This window comes from Balearica regulorum, chromosome Z, assembly GCF_011004875.1.
Source record: "Balearica regulorum gibbericeps isolate bBalReg1 chromosome Z, bBalReg1.pri, whole genome shotgun sequence".
In the NCBI taxonomy this organism is placed as follows: Eukaryota; Metazoa; Chordata; class Aves; order Gruiformes; family Gruidae; genus Balearica; species Balearica regulorum.
Window position 1 is genome coordinate 73,814,569 of NC_046220.1, and position 22,544 is coordinate 73,837,112.

Sequence of the window (22,544 nt, forward strand, 5' to 3'; positions counted from 1 at the left end):
CAACCTTCTGCTCAAAGTGGTATCAGTTGAAAGGTCAGACCAGGTTGCTCAGTTTTTCACCCAGAATGATCTTGAAAACCTCCAAGGATGGAGACTATACGACCTCTCCCGGCAATCTGTTTCAATGTTTGATGTTTCTGACATGTAAAAGGCCTTGTCTTATTCTAGTCAGAAGGTCAGCAAGAGGGCTTTCACAGGTATCTCCACAGCAAAAAGCAAGCTAGGGAAAATGTGGGACTAGTGAAAGACACATGCAAAAGACTGAGGTATCCCAAGCCCCTGAGACCAGCAGGAAAGTCTGCAAGAAGAAGGACTTACCATTGGTGGAGCAGAATCACCTTAAGGAACATTTAAAGAAACTGGAAGTACACAAGTCCGTGGGACCTGATGGCATGTGCCCACCCGTGCTGGGGGAGCTGGTCGATGTCATTGCTAGACCACCCTCCATAATCTTTGAAAGGCCTGGTCACTGGGGGAGATTCCCAGGACTGGAAGAATGCAACTGCCACTGCTCTCTTCAAGAAAAGAAAGTAGGAGAAATTGGGTATATACAAGCCAGCCAGCCTCATCTCAGCTCCTGGAGCAAAGCAGCATGGAAATCATCTCCAAGTATATTAACAACAAGAAGACGATTGAGAGTTGTCAGCATGGATTTACAAAGGGGAAATCATGCCTGACTAACCTCACAACCTTCTGCAATGGGGTGGCGGGCTCAGTGGTCGAGAGAAGATCAGTGTATGCTGTTTACAGTGGCTTTTGACACTGTCTTCCTTAACATCCTGATAGACAAACCAATGAAGTACGCCCTAGCTAAGTGGACACTGAGGTGGACTGAAACCAGGCTGAGCTGCCAGGCCCAAGGGGTTGTGATCAGCAGCATGAGGTGCAGCTGAGGGCCAGTGATGAGCAGTGTAGCCTGAGGGCTAATTCTGAGACTAATGCTGTTTACATCTTCATTAATGACCTGCATGACGAGACAGAGTGCACCCCTCAGCAAGTTTGCGGACAATACAAAGCTAGAAGGAGTGGGAAACACAGATGCTTCTGCTGCCGTTCAGAGGGACCTTGATGGGCTAGAGAAAAGGGCTGACAGGAATCTCATAAGTTCAGCAAAGGGAAATGCATCTGGTGAGGGAAACCCATGCCTCAGTACCAGCTGGGGGCCAACTGTCTTGACAGCAGCTTTGCAGAGAAGGGCCTGGAGGTCCTGCGGGAGAACAAGTTGACCACGAGCCAACAACATGCCCTTGCAGCAAAGGCGGCCATCAGCATCCTGGACCACACAAAGAAGATACGGCTCTGGTGAGACCATAGCTGGAGTGCTGTGTCCAGTTCAGGACTTCCCAGTGCAAGAAAGACATGGATGTATTGGAGCATGTCCAGAGAAAGGCCCTTATGATTTGTAAGGTCTCAAGTATGTGACACATGAGGAGAGGCTGAGAGCTGGGACTTTTCAGCCTGGTGAAGAGATGGCCTGAGGGGAATCCTATCAATAGACATTGAAGAAATAGGAATATCTGGGGTGGAGAGAGGAATAAAGAAAACAAAGACAGATTTCTTCATGGTGCCAAGTAAAATGACAAAAGGAAACAGACACAAACTGAAACACAGGAAATTCCACTTAAACCCGTAAACATTTTAGTAATAAAAATATTAACTGTAGGAATTACAGAATATTGGAACACGTTGCTCAGTGAGGTTATGGAGTCTCCATCCTTGGAGATGTTCAGCATCCAGCTGAACATAGTCCTGAACAACCTGCAGTAGTGACCCTGCTTGAGGAGCAGGATTGGACTAGATGATCTCCAGAGATCCCTTCCACCTTCAAAACATAGTGTGATTCTGAGTTTAGGTGGTTGAGCCCAGTGTCAGTTCCTTTGTTGATAAGATCTGTTGTAAAGAAAGGTAAAGTCAGGGGAGGTGAGGGCTTACCCTTCATTTCTTTGGAATCTGCTTTTATGTTGAAGCTCTGATCCTGCACCCTGCCTGTGGTACATTTCATCTGTGTAGCAGCCATGTCTGCAGTCCATGTCCTGTCTTCTTGATTCTGACCCTGATCCACACCTCCTGACTGGAGTTCCTGGTGTGACCTCAGACTTGCTTCATCAGCAGAATTGCTGGGTTATCATCAAACTAAGACTCACAGTGATCAATATCTCTGGATCTTACAGGGACCCTGACTTCAGTCAATATCCTCAATCTTTGTTGGTGAATGTTGCCGCTTCCTGCTTTACTATTGCCCTCATCACCTAGCTCATCTTCCTTCATGGAGCAGCCTACACTTGCTGCTCCCAGACACTAGGAATGTGTGGAAACAGGAAATTCATAATGGATACTACCTTGAAAACTTAGATGTCATGGATACTACCTCAAATGTACGAAAGAAAAGGGAATTGCCATTTAAATAATAGGATAAGAATTGAAATTAAATTTTATAAATATATACACATTTATAAATAAAATATTTACACACCTTTGGTTCCATTGATAGGTGTTTCTGTTTGGAGTTTCGTTAGAACTTTCAGTGGTGATTTTGAAAAGTTCTTCTGGACCTTGTATCAATTATGAAAGGAAACTACATATCAGAAAGGAAACTACATATTACAGGAATAGCAAGCCTGTCAATTCAAGCTGACTGTTGAAGTCTTGTAAGTCAAAACTTAGAATTCAGTTTGAAATTGAGTAAAAAATTGAAACAATATGCTTTCTTCTTTATAGATTTCATTCTCATCTCCCTGTGGGAGTCAAAACCAAAATTAACAAAAATGCTTACCTCATTTTGTTCCCCAGAACTCTTTGCTTCTTGTGGAATCACATTGTGTTCACTTTTCATTTCATTTTTAAGAAAAGCTTGGATGGCCTCCTGAACCAGAGTATCAACAGACAGTACCTGAATATTGCAAACTAATACACAAAAAAATTAGCTAACTTTGCAGTTAGAGTTGAGTATACATAAGAGACACTGTTACTGGCAATTAAATTAATGACAAGAAGACAGCATTTTACATGCAAAACAAAGCACCATTCCTTTTGTTTGGGCTTTTGATGTAAGTTGTTTTCATTGTCTCTTCTCTGTAACCACTGCATAGTGTGTATCCACAATCACATAGCTATCTTGCTAGTCTCTTCTATAACAAAAATCCTCAGAGAAGTTTGCCAAAAGCATTTTTAAATTCTCAATGCAGAAGTAATACTATATTAAAACAATATTCAAGTTTTGGTGTTTTATAGTCTTATTTTGGAAGATAATGAATGAATGACTTGCAACAAATCCCTGCAAAATACAGATGCATCTAAGGTTCAAGGATTAGTAATGCAAGGATTTGCTCAAATGATTTTTATTGAAAGAGTGGAATTTTAATGCAAATAAACATTTTTAAAGAATTTTAGGGAAAAAAAAAGGAAAATAAAATCTCTACCTTTTTCAATAAACTTTACACAGGTAGTTTTTCCACTAAAAAGTTTTCCCAAAATACATCCCTTGATAGGAAATGAAGGAAATATAGGTGGTGAAGGTTTGGGTTTTGGAGGATAGAAAATCTCCATCAGTCTACGAAGCACATGACCCAATATGTTATTATTAGGAGGAGGTTTGTTTTCACTGTTTTCTTCAGTTGGGCACCATTCCCCTGTCATACTCTGTATAAATGATAAATTACCAAATAATTTGTCAATATGTCTTGTCTTTCATCTTTCTAGATATATGTATTTATACATAAACACAATATATATAATAATCAAACCTGAATAGTACTAAAGATATATATTTTAGAACAGAATAGTTAAAAGATATAATTATGTCATAATCATTAAGTATTTATTGATATTCACTAACACATAGTTGAGAGAGACAAGTGCTCCTACAACCTTTTTCATAGATTCCTAGAATAATTTTTTTTTAAATTCCATAAACATGAAAAATCATTTCACCAATACCACAGAATAAATCCGTAGCAGATTTTTTTAATAGAAGCCCAATATCCTAATATTCAGCATTCTAAAAACTGGGCAACATTATTGTCCAGTATCACACATAAATCTCTGAAAATCTTTGCAGACAAAGATTTCAAATAAATATATATGCGTAACACACATTCAATAGAGAGAAAAAAACCCCCAAAACGTAAGAACCCAAACCAAACAAACTACCATATAATTCTAACAATTTTATGGAAGGAAAACCTTCCAGTAGTAGTAGAAACTTGCAGTTCATCTACTCTGAGACCAATATAAGTTTATCAGTGGTCTGAGTTACTAGCATACAGCTTAATGAGGTTTTGCTAGTAAAAATACTCTTACTGACAATCACATTGGGAGAAAGATGAGAATAGAAGGATGTAGCCAAAAGAACCAAACACAAAATGTGCTTTTGACACTCTAATATATACTCTCCTAGTGTTATGAGATCCAATACTGGTAAAGTTCTGATATGCAGTTCATGCTACGAGAAGTTAAAAGAGAACATTTTAGTATCCAGGATAATACTAGTCCTGTATTAATTATTATTTGGTTGCAGGCTACTAAATAGCTGTTTGGAAGATATGTGGTCTAATAATATTCCGAACTAGATTCTAGCTTATCACCTCATTTGGGGTGCACAACAGAGGGTTGAGAGGCAAAGTCAAATGTTTCAGCAAGAGAAATTCCAACTAGGAAAAAAAAAATGAAGAAAATAAAAAAAACGTTCACACTGAGAGTGGTTAAGCACAGGAACAGGTTGCACAGAGAGTCTGTGGAATCTCTATCCTTGGAAATACTTGAAAGCTGACCAAAGAAGCTGCTGAGCAACCTTATCTGACTCAGAGGCTGGCCCTGCTTTGAGCAAAGAGGTTGAACTAACTAACCTCCACATCGCTTTCAACCCAAACAACTGCATCATTCTATAAAATAAATATTTAATCACCATCAACAGAAGTAACCAGTTTCATTCTAAGTTCTACTGAAAGACGATGTTTTGAGTTCATGTTCCAGGTAGAAGAAGCAATCTTTTTCCAAACTTACTATCATGAATGATATATTGCCACAGCATACATTCTTCTAACAGAACTTGATCAATGTTGACTTTGAAAATATGTGCATTAGACAGAATAACACAAGGTAACATCACTCTAAATGAAAATATGACCTATTTGTCTTAAGTAAAAACAAACAAAAAAAATCTTTTTGAGTTGCACAGTATACCCTCCCTAATATATCTCAAAAAATGTACTTAGTTGAAAAGACATGCTTAAAAAAACCAAATCCTTGTCCTATCTAAACCATCCTTCCTTAAACATATAAGTAGAGATGGATCAGTTGCTTTACATTCTATCAGACCTATAGGAAAACTTAATTCCACATGGAACAGGCTCCCCATTCGAAGTACTCATGTTTCAGATTTCTTGCCCTTTTAACCAGAAGATTGCTAGACTGTACCTGTCTTGAGCTAAAGTGGCTTACCTGTCAGAAACAAGTTTTCAAGTTTCCAGGTGAGAGATATAGAACTCCTGGTCAACACTCTTGACCAACACTGGAAATTATTTCATATTTTGAGCAGTGCCTACTATTATGCTTGTTTTGAGTGATTCCATTATTTTATTAAGTGATTAGCCTACCACTGATGATGCGGTAGTTTCCAAATATTTTCAAGCTCATTCTGATGGGGAATGTGCAACAGACTGATAGCATTGTATTTTGTTCTTGTATTTTATCGAATGTATTTGACATTTTGAGTTAGTATTCCTAAGGTAAACTTATTATTCTTGAGAGATGCCAAATTATCTGTGCTAAGCTTTTCTTCTCCACGGTTGGGAGTATTAGCATTTCCCAGGATGCCCTGCCAAAACACTTTTATCTAGAAGCAATACTTTGAAGGTATTAGCTTTTTAGTTTGGTTTTCAAAAGATACAAGCATGAATCGGTGCCTAAAATTTTACACATCATTTGATACAAGCTTTTGATGAATATTGATGCAGAAAAGCATGACTAACAACATCTGGAAAAAAATGAATTATATGAATGTGCATTTGAAAAAAAATCATAGCAAAACAGAGGCTTTAAATGTGTCATTAAATGTTTTTGACCTTCAGTGCCCTTACATCTAGAGAAGACTACTGTGACTTTGTAATACAAACAACAATATGACTGAAAAACTTCATTTTTCATTAGTGCTCCCCAGTAACTGTTTCCTGTCTGTTTGTCCTGCATGTCCTCCCTGTTGGTTTTATATATGTGCCCTTTTTCACCTAAAGAAAGTAATGAAGTTCATTATATGAGTTGATATGGTCTGAATAAGGACCTTATAAATAGATAAATCAGAAAAACATAGGTTAAGATTGAGACCAAAGTAAATTGAGCTGTCAGGCATTCATCACAGAAACTCATAACAAACATTAATACTCATTGCAAAAGAAAATGTAAAAGTTGTTTCAGAATGTGGGTAAAAGCATATATATATATATACACACACATACAAATATATATTGTAGTTATAATTTCCCAACAAGTCAAAGACAGGTTATTTGCAATGATTTTGCCATATTCTAGTTAATCAGATTATTTGAAAACTACATAGCAGGATTTTTTTTTTTCCCAAAGAAAAGCATCATTAGTGTAAGTTGGAAAAAAATTGTACAATACACATCAACAGGGAAACATTCATCCTTCATCTTTCATTTGTGAAATTACATAATGTATTGTAAAGTCAAAGAAAACTTTTAAGGCACCCTGAAAACTAGTTATTTGTATTCTAACATGAGGTGAACAAAAACGTCAGCCATTTTTAATAATTTTCATAAATGTTACCATCTTAAAATAAGTCGATTACCCAAACTAATAAATCTTATTAGAAAGCTTTCACTCAAAATTGCTGAAATTACGACTATCGTGCTTTGTACCAGTTACATTATTTCATTTTACTTGCTTTTGCTGGTTACTTTCTGTTGCATTTTCAAACATGATAGCATTAACCACACTTTCGAATTCCAATTAGCTAAAAATTAATTGCATTGCAATTTACAGGTTGATCCTATGAACTCAAGAGAGAAATATAATCAATGTTATATACAAGAATGCAATTATAACAGTGTTTTAAAATTGTAGCAGCTCTCCAGTGCTACTAACATAAAATATAGCTATATATTTCATATAGAACTTCATGCAATGAAAATGCATGTCAAATTCTGATATCAGAAACTAGTAAAACAAAAAAAAAAAAAAGAAACATCACAACAAAATGTTTATGATTATGAAAAATCAAGGTGTATTATCTTCCATTATGTCTTATCAGTTTGATGTACCTTGTATTCACCATAATCTTTTTCATCTAACAGATTCATTTTATTCAGCTCTACAAATTGTTCTGGCCTTGGTTCATTTGGCAAAGGTTGAATTGAAGCTTGCTCATACATTGGTTTTCCATTAAAAAAAAATTCCTTCCAATCACACATCAGTTTTAATGGAATTTTGCTGCAGAAGAAAAAGAAAAAGAGTGAGTTCCAAGGCAAAAATTAAGGGAGTTAGATATTTGAAAATAGTGGACCCAAATTTACAAGAATCACCATCATTAAACAACCATATGCTAAACTAAATATAGTTTAGAATGCTGTAATTATTTCTATAATTATTACAGCTTTTTGTAAGTGCTTGGTTACTTTTATGACAGCAGTAGGCACTTTCTATAATTACTACAGCTTTTTATAAGTGCTTGGTTACTTTTATCACAGCAGTAGGCACTTTTCACAAATGTGTCATCACACAGTATTTGGCTGGCAGAGCTGTGTAGTAACAGTTTTGCTATAGCTATGCTTCCCTGCTCCAAAATATTCTCTCCTTTTGTGGGGTAAGACCTCCTCTCACCAAAAATCCATACAATTTTTTCCTGGAAGCCAAAATTAATTCAGGATGAGTAATTCAGCTTTTTCCTTTCTTTTTTTTTTTTTTTTTAAGAAAGGAAAAATATATGAAACAAGACGAACTGCCTATAGTAGCAAGCTAAATGCAAACAGGATGCTGACATATGTCACATTAGAATTCTATGGCTGCTAAATATGCTCAAAATGAAGGTTTCTATTATTTCTTAAGACTACATAAATTTGGACTTTCTTTTTTTACTAATGATTGTAGATAGTTGAGTGTTACACTTTTAAATAAACTCTGTATGTGCTGTGTGTTGGTTTTGCGTGGCAAGGTTTTGGTAGCGGGGGGGCTACAGGGGTGGCTTCTGTGAGAAGCTGCTAGAAGCTTCCCCTGTGTCTGATAGAGCCAATGCCAGCTGGCTCCAAGATGGACCCGATGCTGGCCAAGGCCAAGCCAATCAGCGCCTCTGTGATAACATATTTAAGAAACAAAAAAAAACAGTTAGAGAGTGCTTTTGCAGCCAGAGAGAGGAGTGAGAAGATGTAAGAACATCTGCAGACACCAAGGTCAGTGAAGAAGGAGGGGGAGGAGGTGCTCCAGGCACCAGAGCAAGATTCCCCTGCAGCCCGTGGTGAAGACCATGGTGAAGCAGGCTGTCCCCCTGCAGCCCATGGAGGGAGGATGAGGGGGTGTAGAGATTCCACCTGCAGCCCGTGGAGGATCCCACGCCGGAGCAGGTGGAGACACCTGAAGGAGGCTGTGGCCCGTGGGAAGCCCATGCTGGAGCAAGCTCCTGGCAGGACCTGTGGATCCGTGGAGAGAGGAGCCCACACCAGAGCAGGTTTGCTGGCAGGACTTGTGACCCCGTGGGGGACCCACGCTGGAGCAGTTTGCTCCTGAAGGTCTGCACCCCATGGGAGAGACCCACGCTGGAGCAGTTCGTGAAGGACTGTCTCCCGTGAGAGGGACCCCACGCTGGAGCGGGGGAACGATGAGTCCTCCCCCTGAGGATGAAGAAGCGGCAGAAACACCGCGTGATGAACTGACCGTAACCCCCACTCCCCGTCCCCCTGTGCTGCTGGGGGCGGGGGGTGGAGGTTGAAGCCGGGAGTGAAGTTGAGCCTGGGAAGATGGGAGGGGTGGGGGGAGGTGTTTTTTAAGATTTGATTTTATTTCTCATTCCTCTACTCTGTTTTGCTTAGTAATAAATAAGATGAATTCCCTCTCTAAGTTCGGTCTGTTTTGCTCATGATGATAATTAGAGAATGATCTCTCCCTGTCCTTATCTCGACCCGTAAGTTTTTTTTTTCATTGTACCTTTTCTCCCCTGTCTAATGAAAGAGGGGAGTGATAGAGCGGCTCTGGTGGGCACCTGGCCCTCAGTCAGGGTCAACCCACCACAGCTGTTAAAAAATAATTGAATACACATCATATGCATCCTGCATATGGAATGCAATGCATTCAATGAATTGAGTTGCAATTCAGTTTTCATTCAATGCAATGAAATGCACAGAAACACAGACAAAACATACCTGTGGTGGCAATCAATGCAGATACAACCTTGATATGCATATTTGGGAAAGATTTCAGATATCTGTACATATTATTATGCATCATTCAGTAAAAGCAAATGTGACACTAGCTTACACTGGAACCATGACTGTGTCAGACAAGGAAATCATCAAATCATCACTAAACTATGTCTAGGCTGACATTTTACCAAGTACCTGCTGGGCCTAAATTTATATAATTTCCATAAAATATGTATTTCATATAGTTGCAGCTTTATTATTTTAATACACAATCACAGTAGATGGCAATGAAGATTTTGGTGTACTTTCTAATGCTGTAAGCCTTACCCTATAGTCTAATCACTGAATACTATTGAAAGAACAAGAGCAACACCCCACTCTGTGTTTTGGAAATACTCCTACAGCACAGGCACTTGGAAGTTGCTGCCTTTTTAGGACCTTCTTGGAAATCCTGTGCAGTTAAAGTATGTCAGAATAGGGAATCATAGTATGTAAGGCTTGGAAGATTTTGGACTGAGTTGCTCCTTTTAGGACAGTCCAGGCGCGTTGATATATCTTAGGAAATTCATTCTGTTTATATTACACCAGGGAAGCGTTCAGCTAGTGGAGCAATCTAGAATGAGATGCGCACCACTCAGGTTTTAACTTTTAAACTAAGGAATTTGTTCTAAAAAGAGGAAGTCAGTAGTTCCACAAGTGGTAGGACTAATGAATCTTGGTCTCCTAAGGATTCAAGTTAGTTGAGTTTTCAAGAAATTCTGCTAAGGTTTTAGCGTTAGTTCATCCTGTATTACATATCAGTGAATCCTCACACTAAAGTAATACCATTTTCGCATGCAAAACAAATTGGACCTGTCCTGTAAGGTCTCTGAGAATCCATATAAGATATTTCTGGTGCTTAAACCAGTCTGAATAATGAAGCCTAATAGCTACATAACAGGTATTAGTTTTGCCTACCAACTGTCATACTCACTTGTTTGTCAGTATATGATATTCTCCTACTTTTGTTGACAAATCAACGATTTGGTCGATCACTTCCCAACATATACAATAATGCTTTTTATAACGAGCCTGAGCTCTTTCAACAGCTATTTTCTCATGATGTTCTCTTTCTTTGATAATTTGTTCTTCATAATCAATTTTTTCTTGTTTTGCCAGAGCCTAGAATTTTTTTTTAAAGAGAAAATTTGAGATTGTGAAGTGCAGAAGTGCACAGTCCTGGAAACAAAAATTAACTTGCTCATTTAACTCAAGAAGTGAAAACAACTAGATTCTCACCAGAGTTAGATAGCCAGCAAGCAGATCATTACATACAGAAATCTAAAAAATTCTACCAATTCTATAAGTTCCAGGTTTTTTGTTTTCCAGCTCTTAAAACATAATGAAATAAAGGAGAAATATATTACTTCTTTCATGAAAAACAGATTAAGAACATATTCAGTGCTTAGCAGGCAGGGAAACGTGAAATGATACTGTCTACTCTCCCTGAGGAACAACTATGCAGATGCATTGGAAAAGGCTTAGTTCCACTGAAACCTGCAATGGATGTTCATGTAGATTATGTGACAAGTAATTTAATGTACAAGATTCTGATCTGCAAATAATTTTATATTATTGATGCTGTTGGATTTTTGAGAAAGATCTCTGGTTATGGCAGAAAATTATCAGTAGTTTCTGTGATGGTATGTTCCTTTTGGAGAAAAGCATACTGAAAGAGAAGTTGTAATCAATAGCTATAGCTGCTGATGACATAGGACTCCAGCCATCTTGGAAGATTCAGAGCTGCTAATTTTTTTTGGCAGGAGCAAAGTAAAATTGCTCCTATCACATTATGGCCTACTATGGGCATAGCACTTGGCAGTTTGCCACAGGATTATGAATTCTTTCAGTTTATTAATCAACTCCAAGCTCCCAGGTAGAAATTAGCACTCATGAGTGAAACTCCTCCAGCAGTTGTGAAAAATGGATGTTAACAGACTACATTTAAAGGAAGTGAAAAACTTTGTTCATGAAACAAGATTTTATGTCATTGTCTTTTGTCCTTTTGCCTCTGCAAGACTGTGCCTTTTAATCTCAGCATACAGAGATGTTTCCCTACAAAGTTAAAATTAGTTTGGAAGAAAAGATCAAAATTAGACTTTCAGCTGTAACTTTGAACCTAGATAAAAGCAATATTCATCATTAAAGTCCCTAGAAAAGTCCTAAATTCTAACAGTTGACAATACAAATTCCATTTCATAACAGGAAGGTACTGTAACAGTCCTACAGCAATTCAGGGAGCAAATAATCTTTTACCGCTTCTCTATCAAGAGCTTCCTGGAACTCTTTCAGTCGCCTTTCTTCATATTGTTTTTCCCTGAAAATTCTATTTTGCCTTAACACCTCTTTTTCATGTCGAACATGCATGAGTTGAACAGCAACCCTCCGCTCCTGCTGAGATTGTCTCATTAGTCTGTAAATAAGTTGCTCCTCCCGGTAAGCCTCCTAAAAGATTAAAAATAATAGTACTAAGCACAGCTTATAAAGTATTTCATAGACAACTCATCAGTGTCTCATATCAGAAATATGAAGGGAGCCATATAACAGCATCGATCTGTTTATTTGACACATAAATCCAGAACAACATACACATCTATTTATAAGTACTATTTTTGCAAACTATACAAGAACTGTGGAACTATGGAAGTGAATTCTAAATATGTCTTAAATGAGATACTCAGTAAAAATACATTTGTTCAGATTAACTCAATTTTAACTTGGATATTTCCTGTGTGCAAAGAAACTGCAGCATATTTCAAATAATCACTTCTGAATGTAAAGACAGACTCTTTCCTCAAATCATTAATTGGTCATAATTTCCCTTACTTATCCCTGCTCTCCACCAGTCCCCATTCTCAGCCACACTCTGCTGGATCCTTGATCAGTCTATACTTCTACAGGTTTGAACTTTTTGCTTCTTTCCTAAGACTTGGGTAATTATCTCCTCCATTCAGGAGACTGGGAAAAGGGGAAGCATTCAGAACATGAGAAAATACAAGACTTCTAGGTAACAGTTTTAGTACTGTCACTGGGACATGAATACAATCTCCTATTCGGTACTATAAGAGAATCATACTGAACCATTACTTGAAGCATCGTCAGTGTGCACAGACACTTTGAAGGCTGTGGACTGTTACTTTCCACAGTACTTGACAAAACATAATAGTACCTTCTCACTAGTAAACTCTTCCATAGTGTTCTTGGTATCTAAACTAATGCTTAATGCAACTGAAAGTTTTGCCTCACTACTTTTACAGTCCAGAACCACTTCTGAGTTCTAAGTAAAAGCATCAGCTTGCTTTTCAAGTCCCATTACCAAATACCACTCCCACAGAAAAATTTTAGAGGAAAATTCTGATACCCTGGACATTTGTTTCAGATGCAGCAAAACTGCTATGAAATGTAAATTCAAATTTAAGGACCTAAATTGGGAACTGATCTGAAGAGTTCACATTGATTTTCCTAAGAACAGAGGAATAGTTAAAGCTGATTAGTAGCAGTATGAAAAACAAACCAAAATAAAGTCTTACTTCTATTTTCTTTTAGTCTGGTTTGTTTTCTATCAGCTATCTGTGATAGGGCAGAACATAATAAATAAATTAAACTATAAATGAAAAATCAAACTTTATTACATCTTATCATACTATTATGAAGGAAAGAACTCTAGAAATATCTGTGCTATGCAACACAACCAAGACATCTGTAATAGACATCTAACACAAAGCTGCAAAACATGGCTATTTTAATTGCAATAATAAGAAGAACACCTTTCTAATAAGTTTAGATCTTTAATGTTGATGGAGATCTTTAATGTTTAGGGAGAAGTCAGTATTTTCCAAATAAAACTCCATATTTTAAGTTCCTTTTCCTTTACAACTGCTAAGAATAAAATACATTCCTATTAAATACTGATGACTTGAAAAGACTAAGCTGATATAAAAATCTCTCAACATCTTGCTTATTTTAGCCAAAATGTGAGCTTTGCACTTGCCTTTGCTAGCACTGAATCTCATGACACTGCATGATAGTTTGAACAGTAAAGATGCGATCATCTCAGGCTTTAATCCCAGAATGCTTCACCTGGATGCAATATTGTATCCCTACAAAGTTTATCACAAAATGAACATGTTTTTTGTACTCTGTTTGTAGTGTATTGTTTGCACATTATTTTTTTTATGCACAGAATTATTATCAGGCATGCAACTGAAATGGAAACCATTGCAATAGTTACAATTTGATATGCATATTTTCATACTAATTCTATGTGTAATTTCTGTGTATTGTGACAAAATCCTCCAATAGCACTGCCTACTGAAGAGTTAATCTGTCCATTTGTCTCTTACATTCATGAAATCAAGGCAGTAAAAGGAGACATGATACCCTTTGCTGCTTTAGTTCTATCCACTGCTTCTTTGAACTCAGTATTTCATTAAGATTTCAAAGAATAGCAGAGGATGCACAGACTTTGCTTTCTATTACAAGTAAATATCCATTGTTCTCTTTACTTGCAACTACTTATCCCCAATCATAGATTAGTACAGCAAGAAGTACTCCACTGGAGGAAAATTGATCTTTAAATCCTAATTCACAGAAGATTGAAGGAACCACCCTAACAGAACAGTCATTTGTCATACTCAAACGATAAACTGTATGGTGCAAATAGTTGGCCCAGTGAGAAATCAAAGCACCTCAACTAGGTGAATGATCTCTTCATAAAGGAAATGGGAAGATGCTTCTTTAGAACACTTCAGTGCATCTAAAAGACACCTTTTATTTGTTAACTGAAGTGTAGAGAACTTCGATTCTCTAGGTAATCAAATATTTGGACATGCTGAGTAGGCCTATGAAGAACCAGAAGGAAAATTCTGAGCAACAAGAATATCTGAAAAGGCAATTAACTCAGAGCTACACAACGGATAAATGAGGCTTCAGAACACCAAACATCACTTCAAAACAGGTGCTTATTGGATAGAGGAGTGAAGTATTGGTAACTATCTTTCACACAAACAGGAATGGACAAAGTACCAAACCTAACATTAAAAAGTTTTGAAACTTCTGGGCATACTAGGAGACAAAATAAAAATTGTAGTTTAATTTTTTGATCTAACGTTTTACATTAACTTCTTCAGAGGACTGTGAAGTATCTGAAGAAATCACACAAATAACGTAAATGGGACATCTTAGTAATAATTTGAAAAATTACTAGTGAGAAAGCATAATACACATTTTTTTCAGTTTCCCTACTTGAGACAACAGTGGCATCCAGTGGCCAAGCATTAATGTATTTATGTTTTGTGTTGTTCATACATAATTACTATATCACATTTTTCTATTTTTCTATGCCCTTGTTTGATTTAAATACAAATGAAAATTCTGTCCTGTGGTGTAGTTACAGGTTTCATGACCAAAACTTATACCTTAGCATACATAAATCTATTCAGCTGACAAACAACAATCTAGTTACAATTCATTTCCCCTCCCATTTTCATCTTCTCAATTTATTGCTGACAGCCACTTCTCCTTGACAGCTTTTTAAATTCAGAGAGATAAAATCTGAATAGAGCATTTAAAAATAACAAGTACTTAGAATAAATACTTTGTTGAAATGGTGAAGATCAAAGATTCAGTTGGGATGAAGCCATGTTATTCTCAAATACTTTCAACCCCTGTCTATGAAAATCTGACTGGCATCACTCTGTGCTCCACATAGAGGAGTGTCACGTAATTTTAAAGTATTTTTTCTCTCAGGCTCCAACTTTTACTACAGCTTGTGGTGTGCCAAAATTAAAAAATTGGAAAAGATTCTTTTAGTAGAGGTTTATACATATTGACATGAAACACATTAAAGCACTCCAAAGGGATGAAATTCATTTGACTCTAAATGATCCCATGACCTGTGTTCAAGTTTTATGCAGTGTAGGTAAAAATCTGAAACTAACACCCACAAGAAAGCTACAATTTCAGTCTGAAAATCCTTTTCAGTTCAATTTCTAATGTGATTTCTAATTTCTTTTTTCAAAAGAAAATATCTCAATTTGCTTCGCACTTCTCTAAGTCAAGGAACATCTAATTTCTGAAATCTCATGGAGCTCCAACCAGTCACCTCTCCCCTGCTAATTTAGAACCAAATTAGCACTAAGTATATTCTCTGATCTGGTGAGACTACTGTTCCAGTCAACTGCTAACTTGTCTTTCCTTCTAATTCCTGCAGCCTGTGAATTCTGTTGTTCCTGTATCAATGCTGATCTTTCTTCCTGGGAAGTTAGGAACAGTGTTGTTACTTTTGCCTCACTTTAGAGCCAGTGTGATTTGCAGTACATCGCAATAATTCCTCCATCTTCAAACCAGCAAGTCTCTTACTACAACTGCAGGTGGACTGGCTGCCTGATCTCCTCAACAGCACTGGCTGGCTTACAGCTGCTGTATCCACCCTATGCCCCAGTGATTGCTGCTGGCCAAAAGGCCATTAGCTGATAGCCATGGGTACTGGAACCACTAGTCCAGGTTGCTGGGGTTATGCTGGGGCTGCAACAGCTGATAGCAGGTTAAGAGCAAGTTTTGGTACTACAGTGATATCAGACAACTGGTTTGCAAAACTTCTTCATGGTCTATGCATATCAACAGGAACATTACACAGAATCTCCTTGAGTGAGAGCTCAGAGACAAGTTACATGGATAGATGGACTCTTGATCTAAGAAGCTACAGGTGTTCTTAGTTTTTCATAGAATATAGGTCTGGGATAGATATTGAGAAGTCATCTAATCTCTAGATGTCTACACCAACAAATTCATTTTTTTCTTAATAACACCAAAAACATCTCCAGACATTACCTGCCAATGCTTAAAAATATATATGTATGTGTATATATATATACACACACATATATATAATTTCATACGTTTCCTTTTCAGAGATCACACACATCCTAAGTGCTATTATTATGCAACAGCAGTGGAGACAGGCTCAACTATACTGGGCTCAGCACATATGATCTAAGTTAAGGACTCACAGTGCAATACTAAGATAAAAGATAACTATAAATCACAGAAACTCAGTGCGTTACAAGGTTCTGTTTGATACAACCATTACTAAAGAGAAGATCTGTGCAGTCAGTAATCTAAGAGCTGCTTTTTGAATGAGGAGTGTCTGAGGAGGAATCTGAAAAGCTTTGTGCTTTACAGGACAAGACTCAAATGGTATAACTTGCAACATCCATTTTTGGACACAATGCAGACATCCTCCTGAGATACATCTTCTATTCCATACATATCAAAAAAATCAAAGCTCTGATCTGCAAAATAAGTGCTTTGCTTCTTCATATCACCCAGCACAACCATTTCAGAATTCAGCCAGTCCAGAGCTAAAACTTTTACGTAACACAACTGTAACTGCAGGTTTTCAATGGAGGAATGCTGGTTTTGTTGGTTTTTAATTAGTACCTTCTTCAGAACCAGCATACACTTTGATAGTTTAAAGTTCAACTTGGGCAGGGCAGGGGGGATGTGGGGAGTGGAATAGAAGGCAGGTCTTCCACTGATTTTTAATAATCTTCTCTCTGCTGCCTTCATTTGATCTTCAATGATTTTTAAGGATGAAGTCTAACATAAAGGTGGTGAAAAAGAATGGACAACCTCCTGTCATGGTTTAACCTGACAGAATTTTCCTTTTAAAATGAAAACTATCACCCAGCTCCCAGAGGTGATAAACAGCACCGCAGGGAATATATAATGCAAGTAAGGACTTACATGACAAAATCATGTGAACAAGTAATACAACATTGTGACTGGTGACTATTAAACTAATACAATGAGTGCTTACAACATACTTGTTTTAACACCCTCTGGTCAGATCTGTCATTATCTCAACCCTTTGTGCTCCACATTGGGCGCCAAAAGGACTGTTGTGGTTTAGTCCCAGCTGGCAGCTAAAGCAACCACACAGCCGTTCACTCACTCCCCCAACCCCCAGTGGGATGGGTGAGAGAATCAAAAAGAAAAAGGTAAAACTCGTGGGTTGAGATACAGTTTAACAGGGTAGAAAAGGAAGGTAATAATAATAATAGAATTAACAAAAGAAGTGATGCACAGCACAATTGCTCACCATTTGCCGACTGATGCCCAGCTAGCTCCTGAGCCACGCTGCCTCCCAGCCCACACCCCAGATATATAGAGAACACTATGTCGTATGGTAGGGAATATACCTTTGGTCAGTTTGGGTCAGCTGTCCTGGCTGTGTCCCCTCCCAGCTTCTTGGGCACTCCCTGCCTTCTCATTGGCAGGCCAGTATGAGAAGCTGACAAGTTCTTGATTGCTTGACAACTAAAACACCAGTGTGTTATCAACATTATTCTCATCCTAAATCCAAAACACAGCACTAACCAGCTGCTAGGAAGAAAATTAACTCTCTCCCAGCCAAACCAGGACACCTTCCATATTTTTCAAGGACAGACAATGGTTATGTAAAAGTTATTTCCAAAGATAAGTGTATATACCTCCCTTTTCCCCCTCCAATTTTATTGAACCCTCCAAAAATACTGTTCTTTTATATTTATAAGCAAATTTTTAGATAACTAATTGTGTATGGGTTATGTACTTCAGCATACATTTTCTCACCTCTTGTATTTCATGTGCTATTAACTGGTCCATTAGCATTTTTCGTCGTCTCTTTTCTTGTTGCTCTCTAGCAAACGTATCTTCCTCCAAACGTTTTTGAATTTTTCTTATGTATTCATCATCTGAATAAATACTCAACAGCTCAGTTGCTGTCTGTGGTGTAGTTTCTAAAGTTGTTGCTTGCAACTTCTGTGTTTGCAATGATTCTTGTATATCACTGATTGAAAAGATTAAACAGAAAAAGATCACTGACTTTATATGAGTTATAGTTCTTAGAGGTGTTTTCATACAGATCTCTGTGTAGTTATGTGCAAGTCTGACAAATGCACAACAGATTTATTTTGGCCAGCATTCTTTGTAGGCACTGTGCCTACTTCTTGATGCTCTCGTGCCCCACAACCATCAGTCCAGAGGAGGCCTCCAGCACTGACTTGAGACAGCTGTCAATTAGTTCATTTGCTAATATGAAGCCAAATTCTGCAGAAAGAGGAAATTAGGATGGCTCACAGAATATCAAAGAAAGACCATACATTCTGAGTGCAGTCTTGCAGAATTATTAATCACAGGTTGTGTACACACAGAAGTATCCACAGCAGTATGCATGAGTGCCACCTCTTCTGAGTATGGTATACATACACTAAAGGGGACAGAACAGCTGTTACTTAAAATTATTCACAAATAAATCAACACACAGATACATAACTCTAAGGAGAAGGTTACTTCTCTATAATTTCTTTGAAATGTGTTATTGGGTATGTACATCCACAACCATTCTCTTCTCTCTGTAAGTCTAACTGACCTTACAGACTCAATGACTTAAAGTAACAGAGAAGAGATGCACTTTGTGCCCTTTGTTGCTGCACATACGGCAAAAAGGAGAGAAGGAAGCTTGAGCCATCCCTACTACAACTATAGGTAAGGTAAAACACTGTAACAATGCTGGAGCTGGAATATTTTCAGTGCTAGTGGGACGGTCACTCAAAGGAAAATCACATTTTAAGATAAACACGCCATTACATTTTCTTCAAGTAGCTGTCTACATAGATGGTAGGCACCTGATGTAGGATCCTGTCTAAGCTCAACAATTTAATATCCAAATATTACCTGTCAGTGACTTGGTTGTGTACTGCAGAGGCATTTTCTGCCATAGACTTCTCAAATTTTTTAATCTCCTTGTATGTCTCCTGAAGGAATAACACAAAATTTAATGTTTCTTTTCTTTTCACAAAGCATCGTAACTATTAGGGAATTATTTTTATGTTATGCTAGTGTAACAGGAATGTTTATACTGAAAAATATATTAAGCATCAGCTAGATTAAGAAAAACGGCAAGACTATTTCTTTCTTCTACCTTTCATTTCCTTCCATCCCTCTTTTTCTTAGCTGTACCTATGTCTACCAGACAGAATCCTAAGTTTCTGCAGCTGTTCATTCTGCAGGATAATTCTGATCTTACATAGCATCCCACCATTCAGAGATTTGAAACAAGATATTCTGGGCTATGATCTGCTTTAGATTTAGTAGCTTGAATTAATCCCCGATAGTTACTCAAGCAACTATGTCCCTACACTCTACATTTAAACGCATCCATCTTGGTTGCACAGTTGAAAAAAATGGTAATATTTGGAGTCCTGATGACAATATGATCCATGAACTACAAGATTACAATCCAAGTACTCTTCAGCACTAGATAATACAGAAATTTTTTTGATTGCTACATTGCCATCATCTCTTGATTTGATCTGAGACTATTGTCAATTTCAACTGTAACTAACATTTTTGATAGAGCAGACAGTTTTATAGCGTTACAGAAGAGTTCATACATTATGGTGCAAAACTTCATCATGCACAAATGAGAAGGAAACACTAATGCTTTTATTTCACATCTGCTACTCAATAGAGTAGAAGCTAAAATACTGTCAGCAATTAAATTAGTACCTACCTACAGTATTTATTCAGTAAGAACTTCCTTTTACATCAAAACAATTTTTTCCTAACAAATGCAGAATCATAATCATGATGGTTTCACTGGTTGAGTCTACCGTATCATTTTAGTGGTTATATCAGCAAAATTTGGATGGTTCAAGTACAGTAATTGTAAGTTTAAATGCTCCCAGAACATCATATGTTTTGCAAGTTCATAGAATGAAGATTAAAAGAATATACATGATAGTTACCTCTGCTTCTCTTTTCTTCTTTAACAATGTTTTGGCTTCAATAGCTTTTATGGTGTGGTTTGGTGGTGGCTTTGGAACCTGTATAATGGCTGCTTGAATCCTGGCCATTATTTCATTTTGTCTCCTTCTTCCTATGCAATGCTGAATATTCAATATCATGTGTTCAGATACTTGAGTTGAAACAAAATACACCATATGGCTCTGATATACTACCTATATATCTATGAAGTAAATGTAATTAAGCCATAAGGAAAAAAAAATCTTCTAGGAAGAAAGCAGAAGAGGCTATCAGGCTCCAGGCTTGACAAAATATTTTTAAATACTAGTGGTTTTAAGGGTCTTATAACAGTATACTGGCTTTATATCTACATATTAATGATTGCCATGCGTAGTCCTTTCCTTTGTTTTTGTATAAACATGACCACATAGCACAGAAATAAAAAGCATTCACTGGCTTTAACCAACTCATTACGCACATGACCTTAAGAAAATACTTCTTCAAAAGTCTATAAAAAGTAAGTAGTCACCTTTTCAATATCTTGGGCTCTTTGTTCCTCTCGGAGCTTCTGAACTTTCTGTTGTTCCGCAGTCTGTATACAAGCCATTTTATCTTCTATTGCCTTAGATTTTATTTGAAAATGCTCTGAAATCTGCTGTAGTTGCAAATCAGCCTGACATGGCATTAAAGTTTTCAAATGCTAAATTTAAACAACAAGCAATAAAGAATCAGAAACAGTAAGAAACATATTTAAATGTGATAATTTTGCCATATTCATTTTAAACTCTGTTTTCCTGTATGAATGCACACAGAACAACATCTAAACATGGTGGAATATTTTTCAGAAAACTGGGAGTAGCTCCATTGAAAAGAACATGCAGATTTGAACTTGAACAACACCAAACTTTGTCTAGATTGGAGAAAAGGAGGCTGAAGGGTGACCTCATGGCTCTCTGCAGCTTCCTGAGGAGAGGAAGTAGAGAGGGAGGTGCTGAGCTCTTCTCCCTGTGATCCAGTGATAAGACATGTAGGAACAGCTCAAAGTTGTGTCAGGGGAGGTTCAAACTTAATACTAGGAAAGATTTCTCTACCAAGAGGGTGGTCAATCACTGGAACAGGCTTCCTAGAGAGGTGGTCGATGCCCCAAGCCTGTCAGTGTTTCAGAGACATTTGGGCAATGCCCTTAGGAACATGCTTTAACTTTTGGTCAGCCCTGAAGTGGTCAGGCAGGTGGACTAAATGATCATTGAAGGTCCCTTCCAACTGAAATAGTCTATTCTATTCAAACTGAAATACAGGAAATTCAACTCAAACATAAGAAAAAAAAAAAAAAAAAAAGAATTACTGAAAGGGTGATAAAGAATTTGCCCAGACAGGTTGTGAAGTCATCCAAAACCCGAGCTCCTGAGTAACCAAACCTAGTTGACTTTGCTGAGAGCAGGAGCATATATTAAGTGACCTTCGGAGGCCCCTTCTATGATTTGAATGTCATTCTGACCCTATCTATTGACAGGAGCTGCTCTCAGCTGCTCTATCTTTAAGCTATCCAGATATAGGTGAAGGGATTTTTCAATTGTTTGGTACTATCCTTGCACTTGTTGGTAAACTTTCTGCTTGTATTCTATTTTTCAGGAAGTATGCCAGAAAAAAATGGGAAATTTCACCCAGCTGAATTCGATTCACAATATATAGCTTCTTAAAGATTGTTCATCCTGATAACAAATTATGGTCTGCACATGCTGAACATTACTGTTGAAGATAAGAACATCCTTAACAGAATTTACTACATTGATACTGACTTCCTCTTAGATACTCTCTTTCCCCTTAGTTTTTACATTATTCAGCATATGGTTATTGCAGCCTGGAGTGTAGTACAAATACATGGAGAGACATGCAACAGGAGGAATCAAACCACTGTGGCACAAAGCTCAACACAGTTATAAATATGTTTCCTGGAGGGGAAATTAGTCTAAAAGTTGATATCTAGACTGCAATGCAGTCTGCAATCTGTACTGATCAAATGAGTAAAAAGGCAGCTGCTGAACAACTACAAGCCTTTGCTTCCACACATTTTTAAGTCTGGAGAAAAACAGAAGAGGTACCACAGAATGAGCCAAGACAAAAGAACACGAAACACAGATGATCATTATCCTCATGAATCATCGATAAACAATATAATCCCATTGTCTATTTATAAAACATAGCACAGGACTGCTTCTTTTCCATAGAAGTATTGGATTTTAAATAAGAGATTTAAAAAGTGGGGAGGGGAAGCATACAACTTGCTCAAGATGTACATGTAAGTATGTTACCTTTTTTCTTTTATGTATGTATACAAAATAGGCATAG

At 37.4% G+C, this 22,544-nt stretch overlaps 1 protein-coding gene across 7 annotated transcripts in view; it reads right to left on the reverse strand.

Annotated features, from left to right (window-relative positions):
• The window catches only part of SPEF2 (sperm flagellar 2), a 136,873-nt gene that overhangs the window by 42,915 nt on the left and 71,414 nt on the right, over positions 1-22,544 (reverse strand). For 6 of the 7 annotated variants that reach the window (XM_075740701.1, XM_075740702.1, XM_075740699.1 and 3 more), the window contains 10 exons: positions 20,725-20,895; positions 20,198-20,338; positions 19,125-19,204; positions 18,021-18,237; positions 11,664-11,852; positions 10,342-10,529; positions 7,278-7,446; positions 3,420-3,639; positions 2,774-2,904; positions 2,474-2,552 (listed from right to left, as the gene is read on the reverse strand). In XM_075740701.1, the coding sequence (XP_075596816.1) occupies positions 2,474-2,552; positions 2,774-2,904; positions 3,420-3,639; positions 7,278-7,446; positions 10,342-10,529; positions 11,664-11,852; positions 18,021-18,237; positions 19,125-19,204; positions 20,198-20,338; positions 20,725-20,895 (1,585 nt within the window). Of the gene's footprint in view, positions 1-1,670; positions 1,891-2,473; positions 2,553-2,773; positions 2,905-3,419; positions 3,640-7,277; positions 7,447-10,341; positions 10,530-11,663; positions 11,853-18,020; positions 18,238-19,124; positions 19,205-20,197; positions 20,339-20,724; positions 20,896-22,544 lie in introns of all 7 variants that reach the window. The other variant, XR_012833120.1, reaches the window with a different exon arrangement.